The 19,849-nt window shown below is 39.4% G+C and overlaps 1 protein-coding gene across 1 annotated transcript in view; it reads right to left on the reverse strand.

Moving 5' to 3' along the window:
• Positions 1-18,941, reverse strand: part of ERO1A (endoplasmic reticulum oxidoreductase 1 alpha) — a 49,273-nt gene extending 30,332 nt beyond the window's left edge. Inside the window, exons 1-4 of the mRNA XM_047735985.1 lie at positions 18,462-18,941; positions 9,700-9,819; positions 8,886-8,969; positions 3,509-3,547 (exon numbers count right to left, since the gene is read on the reverse strand). Of these exons, the coding sequence (XP_047591941.1) occupies positions 3,509-3,547; positions 8,886-8,969; positions 9,700-9,819; positions 18,462-18,578 (360 nt within the window). The 5' untranslated portion in view covers positions 18,579-18,941. The remainder of the gene's footprint in view (positions 1-3,508; positions 3,548-8,885; positions 8,970-9,699; positions 9,820-18,461) is intronic.
• Positions 18,942-19,849: the final 908 nt, after the last annotated feature.

Raw genomic sequence — 19,849 nt, forward strand, 5'->3', positions numbered from 1 at the left:
TTTGAAATCATCACTACCTTCAATTACCTCTTCCCTGCATTTATACTTTTTAATTGAGAAAAATATCCTCTCTACAGGTAAATATGTGAAAATATCTTAAACCAAATTATTTCCACAAGGTCTATTCGTTCGCCTTCAAAGTATGTTTCTTCACTAAATATTTTAAGACAAAACTCATCAAATAACTTATTATTTTAAATATTTTGCCAAATATAGATGCTACAAAATTGTAATCCTTCTTATTTCATTTCATTTTAGATGATACAAACTTATCCAATTAAAAACAAGAGTTTCAAGAAGAGACTCTTCCCACAAGAGATACTCCAAAACACAATTATAAAATTTCAGAATTAAACCTTAGAGCACCAACTTTCCCCACGTTATTATGTTTAATCCCTCCTAGCTTTTGTAGAAATAAATTTCGTTGTTTTTGTTTACAAGCTTTGTTATAATAACTGCAATTTGCTAAACCTTCAAAACCTAAGAATTTTTCCTTTAAGATTCTATTCATTGATACTTTGAACAATAATTGTCCACTGATTTTAAACATATAGCTATTGACATTTAGTGATCTCATTTATTAAAAACTGGTTAATACCACTGAAGGACTCTTGGGTTGTTTTACAAAATAGTCTTCAAAGGCTCAAACATTTTTTTTTATTGTTTATTGTTTTTTAAAGATTCTATTTATTTATCTATTTGAAAAACAGAGATCACAAGTAGGCAGAGAGGTAGGCAGAGAGGCAGGCAGAGAGAGAGTGGGGGAAACAGGCTCCCCACCAAGCAGAGAGCCCAATGTGGGGCTCGATCCCAGGACCCTGAGATCATGACCCAAGCTGAAGGCAGAGGCTCAACCGACTGAGGCACCCAGGCTCCCCAAAGGCTCAAACATTGATAAAATCTGATTGATGATAGACAGCAAAGAAAGTACCCCTGTCCATGCCAAAGTAATATTTTCTTCTGTATTAGCTTTACCTCAAAAATTTTATGGCCATTAAGTGTATATATAAATACAAAAACCTATATATTTTGACAATTACCACTTCGATCTTAATTGGTAAAATATCACAGCATATTTGGACACAATTATGAATTATGCATGTATCCTTTTTTTTAAGATTTTATTTTTAGGTCATCTCTACACCCAATGTGGGGCTTGAACTCACAACCCTGAGATCAAGAGTCATATGTTCTAGGGGCGCCTGGGTAACAGTGGGTTAAGCCTCTGCCTTCAGCTCAGGTCATGATCCCAGGGTCCTGGGATCGAGCCCCGCACTGGGCTCTCTACTTGGCAGGGAGCCTGCTTCCCCGCTCTCTCTCTCTGCCTGCCTCTCTGCCTCCTTGTGATCTATGTCAGTTAAATAAATAAATAAAATCTTTAAAAAAAAAAAAAAAGTCATATGCTCTATTGACTGAGCCAGTCAGGCACCCCTGAATTATGTGTATATCTTAATCAACTACAAATTCATTTCTGCTCCACAGATTTCTTGATTTAGTCAGAATTGTTTTTATCAGAATTTGTATATTACCACCACAAAACAAATATTTTGTCTTCAGTTTTTAGCTTAAAATGAATTTATACTGGCATTCACAATAGGGACAAATGTTTTCCCTCAACAGCATAAACTTTCAAAAGTTTTGATGATGCTGGCATTATTTAACTATGCTCAAAGTTCTGCTCCTAGAGCCAACACATTTATAGCTATGACTTTACTCTTTGTACGTGAACAACAAAACATGGAATCAAAAAGGAGCAAAATTACTTTAGAATCTATGGTGGAAAAAGTGAACAGTGGTTGCCCCTGGGAGAAAAAGTAAAAATTGGAACAGGGTATCAAGCGACTTTCTAGGGTAATAGTAATGTTCCCTATTGTAATCAAAGCATAGATTACACAGGTACCTGTGTTTAGCACAGGCACACCTAAGATTTGTGCATCTCACTGTGTGTTAACTTTATAAAAAATACGTAGAAGCAAATATTGGACTCTGGTTAATGATATACTTCTAGTTGTGTGTGTATGTGTGTGTATATATATGTGTGTGATGACACATTTAGGGCAATGCGTACTGATGCTTGCAATCTACTTTGAAATATATCCAGAAAATAACATTTTTTAATGGATAACTAGAAAGATGGACAGATACATATGAAATAATGTAAGTTTACAAAATGTTAATGGCAGAATCCATTACTGGGATCATCTTAAAAGGCCATAGTCACTAACTTGAAGGAGCTCCTAGTAACTAAAGACAGAACAACTCAAACATCAAAAGGAATCATAAGAAATGAGTACAATAGAATCCAACACATAAATTATGTCAAAAATCTTAAGTTCAAAATAACACCTAAAAATAAAAACTTTATTGGGCATCTTCAGAGGTGTTAGGGGACCAGACTCATAATTATTCTGAAAACTGGTAAAGAGAGGAAAAGAATGAAGCACTGATCCTGTCTGTCCTGTATAAACTGTATTTCAGGGCATCCAAATAGTTGACAAGAAAAGATCTTTATAGAATAATAACAGATAATAAGTATAGAAAGAACGATATAATTAGGGTATCAGCATTTTCAAAACCCTAATGAAAGAATGCAACTAGGTAAATAATCATCAAAGCTACCAAAACTTTCACAGAAAAAGCTAGTAGGGAACTTTATATCAGATGTATAATGAACCTAGTCATCAATCTTATCATAGAAAAAAAGAAAACCAGACATGATGTGTCTTCTGATATGATGTAATAAGAAGTATACAGCAACACTTACAATACATATCAGGAAATGAATCTGAAAAGCCATAAAACATAACTGCCAGTTTATAGAAAATAATGTGTTGAATGATATAATAGGGATACAATCAACTAAAACACAATGTGAAAAATTCTTTTTTTTTTTTTTAAAGATTTTATTTATTTATTTGACAGAGCGAGAGAACACAAGCAGGGGGAGCAGCAGAGGGAGAGGGAGGAGCAGGCTCCCCACTGAGCAGGAGCCCCATGTGGGACTCGATCCCAGAACCCTGGGATCATGACCTGAGCTGAAGGCAGACATTTAACAACTGACCCACCCAGGCACCCAGGATGTGGAAAATTCTATAGGATAAGGATTCATTTCCTCAACATATAAGTTTGCAAAGAAGAAAAAGAAAAGGGAATGGACATGGGTTAAAAGAGACTGAAGAGACAGAAATATACCAGTAGTGCCAGAAACTAAGAAAGTGCTGAAGAAAGAGAAAAACCACAATAACGAGAGTAGATCAAAGGGACACAGGAACAACTGAAACAGCTCCCAGTGGCCAAATTAGAATGATCTGAACAGTAAAATGAAGTCACACTAAATTATAATTCTAAGTAGAAAATAAATATCCATAAAGACTTATCTGAGAATGGCTTTAAAATAATTGGGAAAGTGGAGCACAAGGTACAGATGAAACAAAATTGACCACAGACTAATAATTGCTGAAGCTGGGTGATGGGTTTTTTTCTTTTATTAGTAAGTACCTATACATACCTTATAGCTTGCAGATTTAATTCCATCAGGAACTTCATCCTGAAAAAGAAAAAAAAATGCTTTTATCAGAAATTTATTCCACCTTTTGAAAAAAAAATTTAAGTTTCTATAATTTATGAGATTATTTTTTTTTAAGTTTATTTTATTTATTTAAGTAATCTCTACCCCCGTCATGGTGCTCGAACTCATGATCCCAAGATCAAGAGTCACATGCTCTTCCAAATGAGTCAATCAGGCACCCTTATGAGATTATTTTTATTTTTTATTTTTTGAGATTATTTTTAAACTGAGAATAGTTAAACAGTTTTTAGATCATTCACCCTTTTTTAAGATTTTGTTTATTTATTTGACAGAGAGATAGCACAAGTAGGCAGAGCAGCAGGAAGAGGAAGAGGGAGAAGCAGGCTTCCTGCCAAGCAAGGAGCCCAATGTGGGGCTCAATCCCAGACGCTTAACAACTCAGCCACCCAGGTGTCCCTTTATATCACCTCTTTTTTTTTGGCAGACAGATCACAAGTAAGCAGAGAGTCAGGCGGGTTGGGGGATAAGGAGGCTCCCTGCTGAGCAGAGAGCTGGATATGGGGGTCAATCCCAGGACCCTGGAGATCATGCTTGAGCCGAAGGCAGAGGCTTAACCCACTGAGCCACCCAGGCACCCCCCCTTTATATCACTTCTTAAAAGTACACAAAAACCCAACAAATTATTGTATAGGCTGCGATCATGTATTTTATTACTTACATAACAGCATGGAAATGTAAAAATAGCCACTCCTTTTGACGCCCAAATTGTCCCACACTGGCAACCAGGGGACCCACAAAGTGCTGACTTGATATCTGTATCCCTATTGATATGACCCTAGTAATCTTTAGCAGCACCCTTTGTGTTCTGTTATGACAAGATACTCCAGGCTCACCTTGTATATTTTTTTTTTTAAGATTTTATTTATTTATTTATTTGAGAGACAGCATGAGTTGCAGGGAGGGGCAAAGGGAGAAGCAGACTCCCCACTGAGCAGGGAGCCAGAAGTGGGGCTCAATCCCAGGCCTGGGATCATGATCTGACCTGAATGAAGATGCTTAACTGACTGAGCCACCCAGGTGGCCCACCATGTATATTTCTTGCTCCAATCTTGGAATCATGAATTTTTTAAGAAGCCCTAGTTCTTTTCAGAGGAGATTGACACTGGTCTTTAGTCACGTGTTGTCCACTTACCAACTATAGGACCTGTCTATCCTCAAAGTGATGCTGTGAATAGACATAATGATGCATGTACTCTGAAACCGCAGGGAGGGCCCTATTCCAGTGCTAAGTATATTTCTGAAATAGAATATACCTGCCAAAAGGGAAGGACCCACACAGAGACAATCACTTTATTATGTAACTTTCCAGATTTTGAACTAGCTCAATGTACAATTCTTTTTCTTAAGACCAGATATTTAGATGGTCTCTAATTTTTTCATATCTTGCCAAATTCATAAACTAATTGTAGCAGAATTGACACCTTTACAGTATTTATTACTGCTTTATGGTGATCTTTGAACATCTGTCCAATTATTTTAGTAAGTCAAAATCTTGGTGGAATTGCTATACCAAAAGACATGTACCTTTTTTATTTTGTTGATACATTTGCTGAACTGATCTCCAAAAAGATTTAACCAGCAGAGTGCTCATTTCTTATTCACAGACTAACACTAGATTTTGTTATTCATTTTCACATTGGTCATTTAAGAATGGAGGGGAAAGAATGTTGCTTTGACCCATTGTAAAGGTAATAAATAATTGGACTGTCAGTTTATAGAGAGATTCCAGGTTACAAGTTCAAGCCCCACATTGGGTGTAGAAATTACTTAAAAGAAAACGTTTAGGGATGCCTGAATTTCTCAGTCAGTTAAGCACATGACTCATCTCAGCTCAGGTCTTGATCTCAGGGTCATGAATTCAAGCCCCCGAAAAAAAAATTTTTTTTTAATTGCTTAAAAAAAAAAAAAAAGATGAGGGGTGCCTGGGTGGCTCACTCAGTTAAGCATCTGCCTCCGGCTCAGGTCATGATCTCAGGGTTCTGGGATCAAGGCCTACATCGTGCTCCCTGCTCAGCTCAGCAGAGTCTGCTTCTCCTTCTCCCTCTTCCCCTACACCCTGCTTGTGCACACTCTCTCTCTCTCTCGCTTGCTCTCTCTCTCTCAAATAAATAAAATCTTAAAAGAAAAGAAACATTTTTTTAAAAAAAAGATGAGATCCAAATTTTCAATACCTGTAAAACCACTTGCCTGGTTTTTTTTTTTTTTTAAGATTTTATTTATTTATTTGACAGACAGAGATCACAAGTAGGCAGAGAAGCAGGCAGAGAGAAAGGAGGAAGCAGGCTCCTTGCCGAGCAGAGCCGGACGCGGGGCTCGATCCCAGAACCCTGAGATCATGACCCTAGCCGAAGGCGGAGGCTTCAACCCACTGAGCCACCCAGGACCCCCCCACTTGCCTGTTTTGACCAATGTTAATAATGGCCCATTTAATGCATAAGTGCAATTAAATGCCTTTATTAAGTATGTACCATATTTTCAGCATTTTTTTTTTAAGATTTTATTCATTCACTTGACAGAGAGAGACACAGTAAGAGAGAGAACACAAATCAGGAGAGTTAGAGAGGGAGAAGCAGGCTCCCTGCTAAGCAGGGAACCTGATGCAGGGCTTGATCCCCAGACTCTGGGATCATGACCTGAACCAAAGACAGATGCTCAACGTCTGAGCTACCCAGCCACTCCTATTTTCATCATATTTAATAAGTCATACATAAGTTATTGGTAAACTTGAATTTCCCCAACTAATGTTTCTGATTACCAAATATAAATGCCAGAACTTAGGAAATAAAATGAAACATTTAAACTGATGACATCACTTTAATGATATTTTCATAATAGAGGTTGTTTCACAAGCTAATTCTTGAATTTTCAAAAAGTTTGTCTGTGAAGATGAGTATAACTAAAGACCTGATTCTCAGGTATCTAATGACAAAATGCCCATAAATAAAATTTTTATATTTTCTTTAATTCCATATGCTAGATAGCTCTATATAGCAATATTTACACATATAAAAATAAACCACTCAATGGTGAGTGCTATGAAGTGTGTAAGCCTGACAATTCACAGACCTGTACCCCTTGGGGCAAATAATACATTTTATGTTAATACATAATACATCTTATGTTAATAAAAAAATTAAATAAAAAAAAGAAATACAGCAACAAAACATTAAAAAATAAAATAAACCACTCAAAATTATAGCATACCCTTTAGGATGGCTATTATCCAGAAAACAGAAAAGAGTGAGTGTTGGTGAGGATACAGAGAATTTGGAAACATTGTACACTGCTGGTGGGAATGTAAAATGGTGCAGCTACTGTGAAGACAGTATGATGTTCCCCCCAAAAATTAAAGCGAGAACTACCGTATGATCCAGTAATTCTAACTCTAGGTGTATACCCCAAAGAATGGAAATTAGGGACGCAAGCATATACTTCTGCACCCATATCCAGGGCATTATGCACAATGGCCAAAAGATGGGAATAACCCAAAAGCCAAGCCATGGGAGAATGGATAAATGAAAAGCAGATACACATACAATGCAGTATTCCTCAGCCTTAAAGAGGAATAAAATTCAAATACATGTTACTATGGATAAACCTTGAAATCACGTTAAGTGAAACAAGCCAGACACAAAAGGACAAATTTTGTATAATCCCCCTTACACGAGGTACCTAGAATAATCAAATTCATAGAGACAGAAAGCAGAATAGTGGTTGCTAAGGGCGAGAGGGAGGGTGGAATAGGGAGTTACTGTTTAATCAACATGCAGTTTCAGTTTGTGATCAGGAAGAAGTTCTCTAACTGGATGGTGGTAATCATTGCACAACAACATGACTGTACTTAATGCCAATAAACTGTACACTTAAAAATGGTTAAAATGGTAAATTTTGTTATGTATATTTTATCACAATAAAGAAGAAAAATAGAAATTTATGCTTTTAAAGGGAAAAAAGGTTTTGTTGAAAGTGTAAAATTCTGTTTTCAGAGTAAAATGCTTTAAATTTTAATGTTCTGAGAATTCTTTTTTTAATTTTTTAATTAAAAATTTAAATTAAATAAATAAAACACAATCAGGAGGAGCAGTGGACAGAAGAAGTGATAGGTAGAAGGAGAAGCAGGCTCCCTGCTGAGCAAGGAGCCCAATATGGGCCTCGATCCCAGGACCCCAGATCATAATCCAAGCCAAAGGCAGACACCTAATCAACTGAGCCACTCAGGCCTCCCTGCTCTGAGAATTCGTGAGCAAAAACCAATTCTTTTTTTTTTTTTTTTTTTTAAAGATTTTATTTCTTTATTTGACAGAGAGATCACAAGCAGGCAGAGAGGCAGGCAGAGAGAGAGGAGGAAGCAGGCTCCCTGCTGAGCAGAGAGCCCGATGCGGGGCTCGATCCCAGGACTCCGAGATCATGACCTGAGCCGAAGGCAGCGGCTTAACCCACTGAGCCACCCAGGCGCCCCAAGCAAAAACCAATTCTTAAGCAATTCTGTCCAACCCCTCCCCACCCAAAGAAAAAAATACACCCATGAAAAAAGGGATTTTGTTTATACTTCGATTAATTTCATTTCATTATACTATAAACACAACTTTGGGTAAGACATAAGAAAAACAAACATCAAGCCAAAAGAACTACTAATCTCACTAGTAAATCAAAGGATTATATTTATCACAAAATTTAATTCTATTATTATGAAAGCAAAATAATTCAAAATGGGATATATCATTAGTAAGTTGAGGTTTTGCTTTTGTGTTTTTCTGTTTTTTAAGATTTTATTTTATTAGAGAGAGAGCAAAGCATATGCATGAGGAGCAGCAGACAGAGGGAAAGAGAGAAGCAGGCTCCCTGCTGAGCAAGGAGGCCCAATATGAGACTCGATCCTAGGATCCCGGGATCATGACCTGAGCCAAAGGCAGATGTTTAACCCACTGAGCCACCCAGGTGCCCTTTGGTTTTTGTTTTTTCTTTTTTAAGATTGATTTATTTATTTAATGGGGGAGGGAGTTAAGGTAGAAGTAGAGAGAAAATCTCCAGTAGACCCCCTGCTGAGCATGGAACCTGACATAGGGCTGATCCCAGGATCCTGAGATCATGACTGAGCAAAAAACCAAGAGTTTTGATGCTTAACCGACTGAGCCACCCAGGCACCCAAGTTTAGGTTTTTAATCCATAAATATTAAACAACATTATATTTAACCTAAGGACTGAAATGTTATTTTAGTCGCATTGTGCCCTTTTTTAAAATTGCAATTATTTGAAAAACGATGTAACAGGTTTTAAATGTATGTGTGGTTCTTACTGATTGACAAGGCTTGACAGCACAGTCTCTTCGCCCACACTGGTTGATATCATTCCAGAAAGGACATGGCCTCTTCAGGTTTACCTATAGGATAACAAAAAAGGTTATAAAAGTAAGAACCATGAGATTATTATTGACAAGTGTTGAATTAAGATGCTACAACCTGGTCATGCTATTAGCTTCAGTTTTTCTTTTTCTTCTAGGTCCCCGTTGCCAAGTTCCAGCAATTATATCAATGTGTAACTTGTGTAAGCAAATTGGTAGATTTGATTAGAAAGATAGACCACTACTACACAAACCCTGAACAGACGATGACTAGGAGCCAAAGTAGCTCATACCATCAAAACTCAAATGATACTCTTTTTTAAGCAAGTACCAGGCCTTTGTGAACTCAGATGAGGACTACATACTCCAATGATCAGATTTTCTAAACTCTTTCTGTAGATATCTCAAGTGACTAGTTAAAATAATACAGGTCAGAATAAAGTCATGCTTCTCAAAAAAATCTAATGATTTTAATTAAGTGGAGTCAATATAGTATTTTAGAAAAGTACGCATTAGCAATTTTGGTAACAGTGTAATAGTTTCTGTTCTGACTTCAATTTAACCAGTAAGTTTCTAACTCCAGAGTGCAAAATTGAGTTGTTGAAATTAAAAGCATCCAATGGACGGTTTCAGAACAACATTGTTCACTCTTGTGAACTGAATTTTAAATAATGGCCACAATTTTGAAGTTCAGAAATTCCTAAGAAAATATAGCTGTATATTTAAACTCTAAGTATTCTTTTACAAAAAAAATTAAAAATAAAAATACCTTGTAATATCTAAAGTAGTCACTTTCAAGAAGTTTTTGTAGTCTCGGGAAAAGCCTGTAGTTATTAAATCTATCGATGGTTTCAACATCACAGGTACAGTCATCCAAGTAACCACTAACCTGTTACAAAGAAAATGAAATAATACATAAAAATACTTTAGGTATAACAAGGTTCTTCTTCCTCACAGGCTATGATTCAGACAACTCTTCTCATCCCTCCTCCTCCTAATTTTCAGAGATGGGGTATGACAGTAATTTAATGATGCTATTGCTCTTACAAAACAATAATGCAAATTTTTACCTGAGTGAATACATTTGGGTGATGACAGATAATACGTCGGAGGATGACAGCAATATCTGAGAGCTAAGATTTTATACCAATTTACCTAGTCTCATTTGTTTTGGACTTGTTTTAGACTAATTTGGATACTAGAAATCTCATCTACATATTTTGTTACTGCAATAACTACTTTCATTTCATATGCAAATTTGTCCTTGTTTCCTGCTAAAAATTCTCTGAGTATACAATAATCTTCAGTTCCTAATTTGGGGTAGTAATAAAACAAAAGTGCTTCTAACCTAGATGATTTGACTTTTCACACCTCTTTCTTTCAAGAATTAAAAGCAAAACTTCTAAGGACATAAAATAGCTACTGTTTTCCCCCTTGGATACAAATTATTACACAAAGAAATAACAGATAGTAAGACTGCAAAGGCCAAAGTGACACATGCCAAGTAAAGACATTAGGTCACAAAAAGAAACAAGCACAAACACACACACACGCACACACACGGACAAGAGAAAGGGTTTGAAACTTATTTTTCCCTTTAATTCAGTTCTTTTAAATGTGTTCACCTTTTCTTTATTAAAGATTTTATTTATTTATTTATTTATTTATTTATTTATTTATTTATTTGAGAGAGAGAACACAGAGGGAGAGGGAAAAGCAGACTCCCCACTGAGCAGAGAGCCCGATGCGGGACTCCATCCCCCTACTCTAAGATCATGACATGAGCCGAAGGCAGACACTTAAACGACAGAGCCACCCAGATGCCCCTTAAATAATTCATTTTTAAGGTAAAATTCTATCCTTGAAATTCAAGTTCAAGCTATCCCCAGGGTACCACTCAATCCCTATTGGCTTAACTGTCCCTCCTATGTGTATCCAGGACACTTCACATACTCGCTATATACAAATTACCTCGCTATATTCGACTTACCTATTTCACTTCCTCCCCATAGAGTTTAAACTCCTTGAGAGCAAAATCATGTTTTGTATTCCCAGTCCTTAGCACTGTACTTCTAGAAAGCATATAGGGGATGCTCAATATTATTTGTGGAGTGGGTATATGAATGAATGTTTTGGTGAATATTGTCCACTCTCACTCTCATTCACTGGACACCAGCCCCACAATCTAATTAGGACTATGTACTATCATGTCACCTACAGTAGCTCAGTGCTACCTACGGTATTCAGTGCTCCAGACCACACAAGCCCGAGCGGCAGGAATGCGCTCAGAACAAGGAAGGCAAGCAGCAGAGGTAAATAACCTACTGCAAGCAACATCTTATCAATCTATACCTTAACCACAAAGGAAGCTAGAAGAAGCCCGAAACCATAAAGGAATGCAAGATGCACTCAGAGCAGAAATGGCTTATAGCCCAGAGACCTCAAAGAGAGAAGACAGGACAATGGTAGATTTAAAAATCCTCTGACCTTTACCTTAGAAATTGAGTAGGAGGTATTTCCAACTACTACAAAAGGTAGTAGGGCACCTAAGGAGGTAGAGCAAGGGTGGGGAAGTTTCCATAGATGGAGAGGCCCCAGCAAAAGAGAGACAGGAAGATACTCAGAAATCCAAGCCACGTGACTATTCAGATAAGACTCCCAACAGGCAAAACCCAATCCCTGGAAAGTCTGGCAGGTATGATGCCAGGCCCAGTTCTACAAACTAGAGAACCAGGCATGTTACCAGAATAGAGTCTCTGGGAAAGACAAAGGAAGAAATCCAATGAACAGAATCTTGGAAACAAAGCAATGTCCTAGTACCTAAACTAAGACCCAAAGTTGGGTGCTAATTTGGAACAAGGACGACCTGACATTGATGCAGCTCTGGGATGTGCGAAGGCTACTTAAATAACGGCCACACTATCTCCTAAACTCCAAGGGAATTCTGACCTGACCCTACCATAGGAACCTGAATGTGTTTAATGCCCCCTTCCCAACTCCCTGCCACACACACAGACGAAGTGACTGATGCATGCTAAAATTTGAGATTTGCTGCTCTAGGCCTCAGGTGGCAATCAGCTTTGGGTAGGGAGCCAAATTAACAGGTGGCAAGTAGAAGGCCCTTGCTGAGGTATGGCAGATATAAGGACCAGGGTAGACCTGACATAACATCATCCAGTTTAAAGTCCTAGCCTCTAAAGAGCTGAAAAGCCTTTGAGGGCCTTTGACGGCAACCTCCCAAGCACACAGCAATGCCCTCCTACACACTCTCAAGGAGGTAGTGTGTGACAATGGATAGCACGAAGGCTGAGGGGTCAGGCCTTCTTGGGGTTGAATCCCATCTCTGCTACTTATTAGTAACTGATCTTACCCAAGTTTTTTTTAATCTCTCTAAGCCTCAGTTTGCTCTCTCAACACAAAATGGCAATACTAATAGTTCCCATCTATAAGAGTTAATATCAAGATGAAATTACAGAATAAATGGCCAGTAAGTGTTAGTATTATCACCCTACTGCTGCCTAAGTGCTTCTAGGGAAAGGGATGTTACTATTCCCCAAAGCAACCCACAATTTTTTTTTTTTTTTAAAGAGAGAGAGAGAGAGAACACGCATGCATTCTAACACATGAGTCCTGAGTGGTGGGCTGGCGGGGGACAGGGGCAGGGAATAGAGGGAGAGATAATCTTAAGCAGGCTCTAAGCCTGGTGCAGAGCCTGATGTGGGGCTTGATCCCATAACCCTGAGATCATGACATAAGCTGAAATCAAGAGTCAGACACCTAATCAACTAAGCCACCCAGGCACCCCTACATTTTTTTTTTTTAGTAAGAAAAAAAAGGCCCAGTTTGTAGCTAAAATTTTCCCAAAATTTTACATCTGTAGCCCCAATGGAACATAGAACTGGAGAGCCAACAGTTAGCTGCAGAGGTAGTCTCAAACAGTTTCTCCACAGACTGAGTGGTTTGGACCAAATACCAAATACAAAAGGCAAGTGAAAAGAAAACAACATGGGCCTGCTTATTCACTATTTCCTTTATTCACAATGAATTTACAATGAAAGGCAAAACAAAAAAACCCTTTCTAAATAGTTTCCTTATGAGCAAACAACTTCTAGTCCCAACACAGACTATCATTTTTTTCCAAAGCACTGTGAAAATATATTCTTCATACTTGTACAAAATATGAAATACCTTTTAAAAGTGTTCAAAGTAGGGACACCTCGGTGGCTCGGTTGGTTAAGCACCCGACTCTTGATTTCAGTTCAGGTCATGATCTCAGGGTCCTGAGATCGAGCCCCACATCAGGCTCTGCACTCAGCTGGGAGTCTGCTTGAGGATTCTCTCTCTCTCTCCCTCTCTCTCTGCCCCTCCCCTGCCTGCACATGTGCGAGTTCTCTCTCTCTGTCAAATAAATAAATCGTTTTTTTTTTAAAGTGTTCAAAGTGTTCTTTTTTTTTTTTTTGCAGAAACTTTTAGTTGTATTTAATTTTATAGTGGTTTGTGACCATCAAAAAGAACATGAAAACTATTTATTGAAAGATTTGACTGAGACACCTCTGTTAATGAAAGCATGGAAACACCAAACATTCTATACTCAGTAGTTGGCACCATTCTAAGGACATGGAAAGCTACAAGCTATTTCTGCCTTGAAGCCTTAGTCTTTAGAACTTTAAATTGTTGTTGTGACCCAAAGAAAAGCAACCAATGTGAAACGTGCTTTCCTCCACATTCTTTGTTCAAATAGTAAGTACTCATAGTCAGTGGACATCTCTGCAGGATAACCTGTTTCAAAGAGTCCTCTGACTAAGTTTTAATCCAGGCGTATTTCTACCCACCAGGCAACATATTATGGAGTGTCTCTTCCATGGCCCAGCCACTCTAACAAATAAAAACTGTTTTTTAAATTGACCTAAACAGGGCGGGTGGCTCAGAGCCTGGGTGGCTCTGTTGGTTAAATGCCTGATTCTTGATTTCGGCTCAGGTCATTATCTCACAGTCTCGGGATTGAGCCTTACATTGGGCTCTGCGCTCAGTGAGGAATCTGCTTAAGATTCTCTCTCTCCCTCTTCTTCCCCTCCTGCCCTTTCCCTCCTTCTCACTTGTGCTCACTCTTGCTCTCTCTCTCAAATAAATAAATAAAATATTAAATAAGTAAATAAATAAAATCAATCTAAAGAAGCCACTGGACAGGTAAATCTGCCAAAATACATGTATGAAGAGTGCATCTACAATGCACTCCAAACAAAAACGATCAATTTTGAATTATCTGACCTACTTCCCTTTCATTAGCCTGATATTTACTGCACTGAAGTGGATCTGAGTGTTATCAGCACTAGCCATATTAAGATTAATAAAACATTTTGACTACATGAAAGTTTACAGACTCATTTCTAATTAATTTAAATGAAAAACCTGGCCATACTGCCTGCATATCTAGGCTTCAATATTTCTCCTGGGGTTATTTCTTTAAAATGCATCCTGGGATTCCAAGAACTGGGACTAAAGTTCTGTTACATTCCTTCTCTCTAATGTTACATAATGGGGAAAAGAAAATTTGAAACCCTGTCAAAAGCAAAACAAAAAACAAAACAAAAAAAGAAAACAAGAAAGTCTGAAGAGTCTCCATGTACTTCAAGCCCATACTATTACAACAAATAATACGATTATTATTGTGGTTGAAAGAAAGGGCGGGTCATGATCATAGGGTTCTTTACACAAACCACATAGACCTGCACACCAAGTGTACATTTTTAAAAATTTTTAAGTAGAATGATTTAAAAAATGGGGCACTATATTTAAGGACGTCTTATAAGTCCCAGGCAATTTATCACTTATTTGCAGCAACTAACACTGAAGCATCGTTACCGAAATAATTGACAACATACAGTGGAAATGGTTTTAGTAGGACTTGATGTCAACAGACATATGCAGTAACTGACTAACTTTAAAGATTCATTTGGAGCCATCAACCCATCTGAAAGATCAATTCCAGAAAAACATGCAAATGGCTCGCTAAGCAGAATAACTGAAAGAATATACTCCTGCTAGCACAGTGCTCACATCCTGTTTTGTAACTTCCCTAATATTCGCTGAGTACCAATTATGTACCAGGCTCAGTACCCTGGAGTATCAAGAAATGGGACTAAATTTTAAAATTTTTTGTTTAGGGGCACCTGGGTGGTTCAGTGGGTTAAAGCCTCTGCCCTTGGCTCAGGTCGTGATCCCAGAGTCCTGGGATCGAGCCCCGCATCGCATCAGGCTCTCTGCTCAGCAGGGAGCCTGCTTCCTTTCCTCTCTCTGCCTGCCTCTCTGCCTACCTGTGATCTCTATCAAATAAATAAATAAAATCTTAAAAAAAAATAAAATTTTTAGTTTATTTCTTGATTTCTCAAAACTTATTCACAATTGGCCTCAATAAAATGCTTACTGAATTTAATCTGTTTATTTGTAGAGCTTTGTACATTTTATTTCAATCACTTTCTAAGACCAAAGAACTACATGCTACTTTGGCTCCATTAAAGTGGTATTCTGTTAACCGAACCCCTATTACCAGGCACCCATGTGATGAGGGGATGATGATGTGGTAATTCAAGGCAGAAGCCGGTAAGAGAGAGATTGCCAGTAGGAAGGGAGATGACTATTAACAAAGCAGACTGCACAGAACTTTGCTGCTAATTTGGTATTGCAAAGAGAATAAGAGATTTTAACTTTTGTTTCTAAACTTTAGGTCGAAAGTTAGTCTTCAATTTAGTGGCTAGCATTATTTACTAACTTTTTAAAAAGATCTTTTTTAAGTAATCTCTACACCCAACATAGGGTTCGAACTTAGATCCCCAAGATCAAGAGTATCATCCCCTACTGCCTGAGCCAACCAGGTGTCCCTACTAACTTGCTTTTTAAGATGCTTAAGATCTAGGCATCCCGGAGTCCTGGGGTGGACCCCCAAATTGCAGGGAGCCTGCTTCTCCCCTTCCCTCTGGCACTCCCCCTCCTTGTGCTCTTACTCTGTCCAAAAAATAAATAAAATCTTTAAAATAAAGTGCTTAGGATCTCTGCCTCTGCCTCTACCCAAGCTCTAAAGGACTTTATTCACTAAATTCTAAGTTCTTAAGGGCAAGGATCACACCATAGTTATTTCTGTATTCCAAACACTCAGGTCAATGTACACAGTGTTTATAAATGTTTATTGAATGAATAATTTCCACCATTCATCTCCTCTAATCTTTTCTTCCACCATTCTTTTATGTGTGTCTCTCTCGTTTCTGTACATGTCTATATCTATATGCTTATCTCCAATTTTCTCTTCATGTCTATTCATCATTTGTCCCTTCTCCTCCTTACCCTCATCTCTTCTGTTACTGACCATAACAGAACTAAAATGTATTTTTGTTTCAATCTATTGAATCAAAACTGATGGTCTCTGTTCTTAAACTGATTAAATAGACCATTTTAAATTTTTCTTTAAAGTGTTTTTTAGGGGACCTGGGTGGCTCAGTTGGTTAAGCAACTTCCTTTGGCTCAGGTCATGATCCCAGAGTCCAGGGATCAAGTCCCACATCGGGCTCCCAACTCCACGGGGAGTCTGTTTCTCCCTCTGACTTTCTCCCTTCTCATGCTCTCTCTCTCAAATAAATAAAATCTTAAAAAAAAAAAAACAAAACTTTTTTACCGTGTGATCCTCAATTTATTATTTGTAAAAGTTGATTCTGAAAAGAAAAACAGCCACTCTTGTTCTAAAACAAAAAGAAAGGGATCTAATGGATGTCTGTGTTGGGGGAATATTCAAATCTTGAAAATAATTGTAAGGGTGGGGGAGCTTAAATACTAATTAGAAGAAAAAATATTAAAAAATTAAAAATTCCCCAATTTTAATCAGGTATCTAAAAAGGTTATGGGGGGCGTAGTGAAAGTTGAAAAGCTCAACATGTACTATTATTTCATTATCTAAAAATCTAAAATGTAGTTGAAAATGTTATATTGCACATCTTGTTTCAACACTAACTTATTTTATTTTTTAAAGATTTTATTTATTTATTTGAGAGAGAGTGAGAGAGATCATGAGAATGGGGAAGGTCAGAGGGAGAAGCAGACTCCCCATGGAGCTGGCATCATGACCTGAGCCAAAGGAAGTTGCTTAACCAACTGAGCCACCCAGGTCCCCTAAAAAACACTTTTAAGAAAAATTCCGGGATCGTGACCTGAGCCGAAGGCAGTCGTTTAACCAACTGAGCCACCCAGGTGCCCCAACACTAACTTATTTTAACATATTTTACCTCAATATTACTTATTTGTAAAAGTTGACACTTTGTGTTATGTTGTATTTGTAATCTGAATAAAAATGACCCTTCTTCCTTTTAAGTACTTGATTGTGCGCAGTTTGCAACCCCTGAAGGTAAAGGAGCTTTTCAGTCTTACTAGTAAAGGAGCAATTTCCTTTCAACTTGTCCTACTCATGCTGGGATAACACCTCAACTCCCAAATCACTCCGCAAATTGACAAAATGCAAGAATATAAAGCAGTGAAAAAGACAGTTCTTCTCCCCATAATACTGATTTATTTATTTTTTTCCTTCCATAAGATTTAAGATTGTTTCTTTACTCTGTGAAATAGTAGCATTGTCCTTACACACATAAAATGTCATTTCTGATAATAGTACAATCCACTTAAAAGGAAAAATGTGGATGCCTACCCTCAATTTTCTATAAAATGTAATTTTTATCAACATAAACCAACCAAAACGTGACTTTAAGAGTAATGATATTAAAACACAGAATACTGTAGATCCAAAAACCTCTAAATTTCTTTGAAAATTTTTCTCAAGAAACCCGCATCTCTTACTAAAAAGGGAAAATGATCATAATAAGCATGTAATTAAACTTGTGCACTGAGGAGTAAGGCTCATCCTCCCAGTTCAGACCAGCCAAATGGGCGTCACGTTAAAAAATCTCGTCACATTTGGGAAAAAGAAAGGACACACAGTGCGAAGAGCCACAGGGCAAGCCGCAGCCCCAAAGACACAAGGCAGTGAGGCTTAGACACAGAAAAGCCACACCAAGTCCTTCTGCCTGACAACGCGATTTGAGAGTAGCCGCCCTACAAAAGCGTGTCCTGCCCAGGAAGCAGACCGAAGGCACCCAGCATAGGCACAACGTACACAGTTCCAGGTCAAGTCAGAAGTTAGGAAGACCCAGGTTTCTACTAAAATAACAAATAGTGAGTATGCGTGCACAGTGTCCACGCCCTTCCCGGGAAGGGAAGACCAACAAAGATGCATAAACCAACTCGGTAAAAACACAACAGCGTGCACCCACACCTCTCACCCAACACCGGATCCGAAGGGCGGCTGCGTTGGGACACAGGTCCACACCAAGCCAGGCGAGCTGCAGAGGACTCAGCCCCGCAAGAGGGGACTCGTCCGGGAGGGTAGAAACTCAAGGGTCCTCCTAGCCCCTCACCTGCCGGGCTGCGCGGGACGGAGCGCAGGGGAGAGGCGGGAAGCACGGGAGCGGCCGCACGGCCGCGCACAGCCCTCACCTGGCAGAAGCACCTCTGTGCCGCCGTCTCAGGGGCCTGCTGCCCACCGTGACCCGAGCCGAGCAGCAGCCACACGGCCCCCAAGAGGCCGATCAGGAAGGCCCAGCGGCACCCCATAGCCGCTCTGGCCGATCGCCGCCCGGCGCCTCGCGGTCCCAGCACTGGGGCGCAGGCCGCGCGTCCGCAGATGAAGCCCGCGCGGGCCGGCCCCCAGTAGCGCCCCACCTCCGGGCCGCCTCCCAGGCCCGCCCTCGACTCTCCCGCCTCTCAGCGGCAGCCACCTCCCGGCAGAGCCTGCGGACGTGCCTAGGCGCCCGCAGCGGGCTGCCCAGGGCCTCGGGTCGGCTTCCTTCCCCGCGTGTGAGGCTGACGCACGAACCCGCTTCCCGGTGCGGCCCCGCCCGGCGCGCCGCGCCCGGCCCCGGCCTCCCTACGCCCCGCGCATGGTGCCTCGCTCGCGGGCGGCCGCCCCAACCCCCCGCACTGGAGTCGGGGTCTTTCCCGCTGTGAGAGCGAGAGCAAAACCGAAGGGGTCTGGGTCTCCCCGCAGGGCCCCGCCTCACCCCACCCCACCCCGCGCACTCCAGGCCAATCCTTCAGTATCTCAAAGCGTGGAAAGCAAACCTTATCAATTACGCGTCCACAGTGTCCCTGGCAGTCTTAAAGCTGAAAGGGACATGAGTGGTCATCAAGACCAGGGCTGCAAAGGTAACTTAGAGTTTCTAGTAGTTACATCGAAAGAGCAAAAAGAAACAGGTGAAATTAATTTTAATAATTTATTTTATTTAGCCCAATATGTGTGAAACATTTCAAAATATACTCAATAGTAAATGATTCATTAAATATTTTACATGTTGTTTTTAAGTCTAATCTGGTGTGCATTTTATGCAAACTAGCCATATTTCATAGTCAAATGTAGCGAGAGAGTGGCTACGATTGTATCCAGCAGCGCAGGTGGAAACTACCCTCGCATTTCATCTCCCCACTCTAGGAAGATGACAGGAAGAAGAGGCAACTGGTCCTTTGATTCCGAGCCATGGGTCTATTCTAAAAGCTTTTTTTTTTTCCCAAGGAGAAATTTTCAAGGTGAAACTGGAAACCTTCCCAACATCTTACACATTAACATTTCAAATATTTCAAATTATCTTTTTTTTTGTATGCCATTTTTTAAAGAACCGTCATTTAATGAAGTAGCTTAGGATATGGTACGCCCCAAATAGGTATTATTCCTGTTTTCCAGCTGAGAAAAATAAGCATAGAAAGTTTATATACCTTATTCAAAGTCACATGATATGTTAGAGGTGAGACTCAAACTCAGATATTACTTCAATGCCCATAACCCATGCTCTCCCCATCACCTGCCAAGTGGACTGACACATCATAAAATG

This window comes from Lutra lutra, chromosome 7 (assembly GCF_902655055.1).
Source record: "Lutra lutra chromosome 7, mLutLut1.2, whole genome shotgun sequence".
In the NCBI taxonomy this organism is placed as follows: domain Eukaryota; kingdom Metazoa; phylum Chordata; class Mammalia; order Carnivora; family Mustelidae; genus Lutra; species Lutra lutra.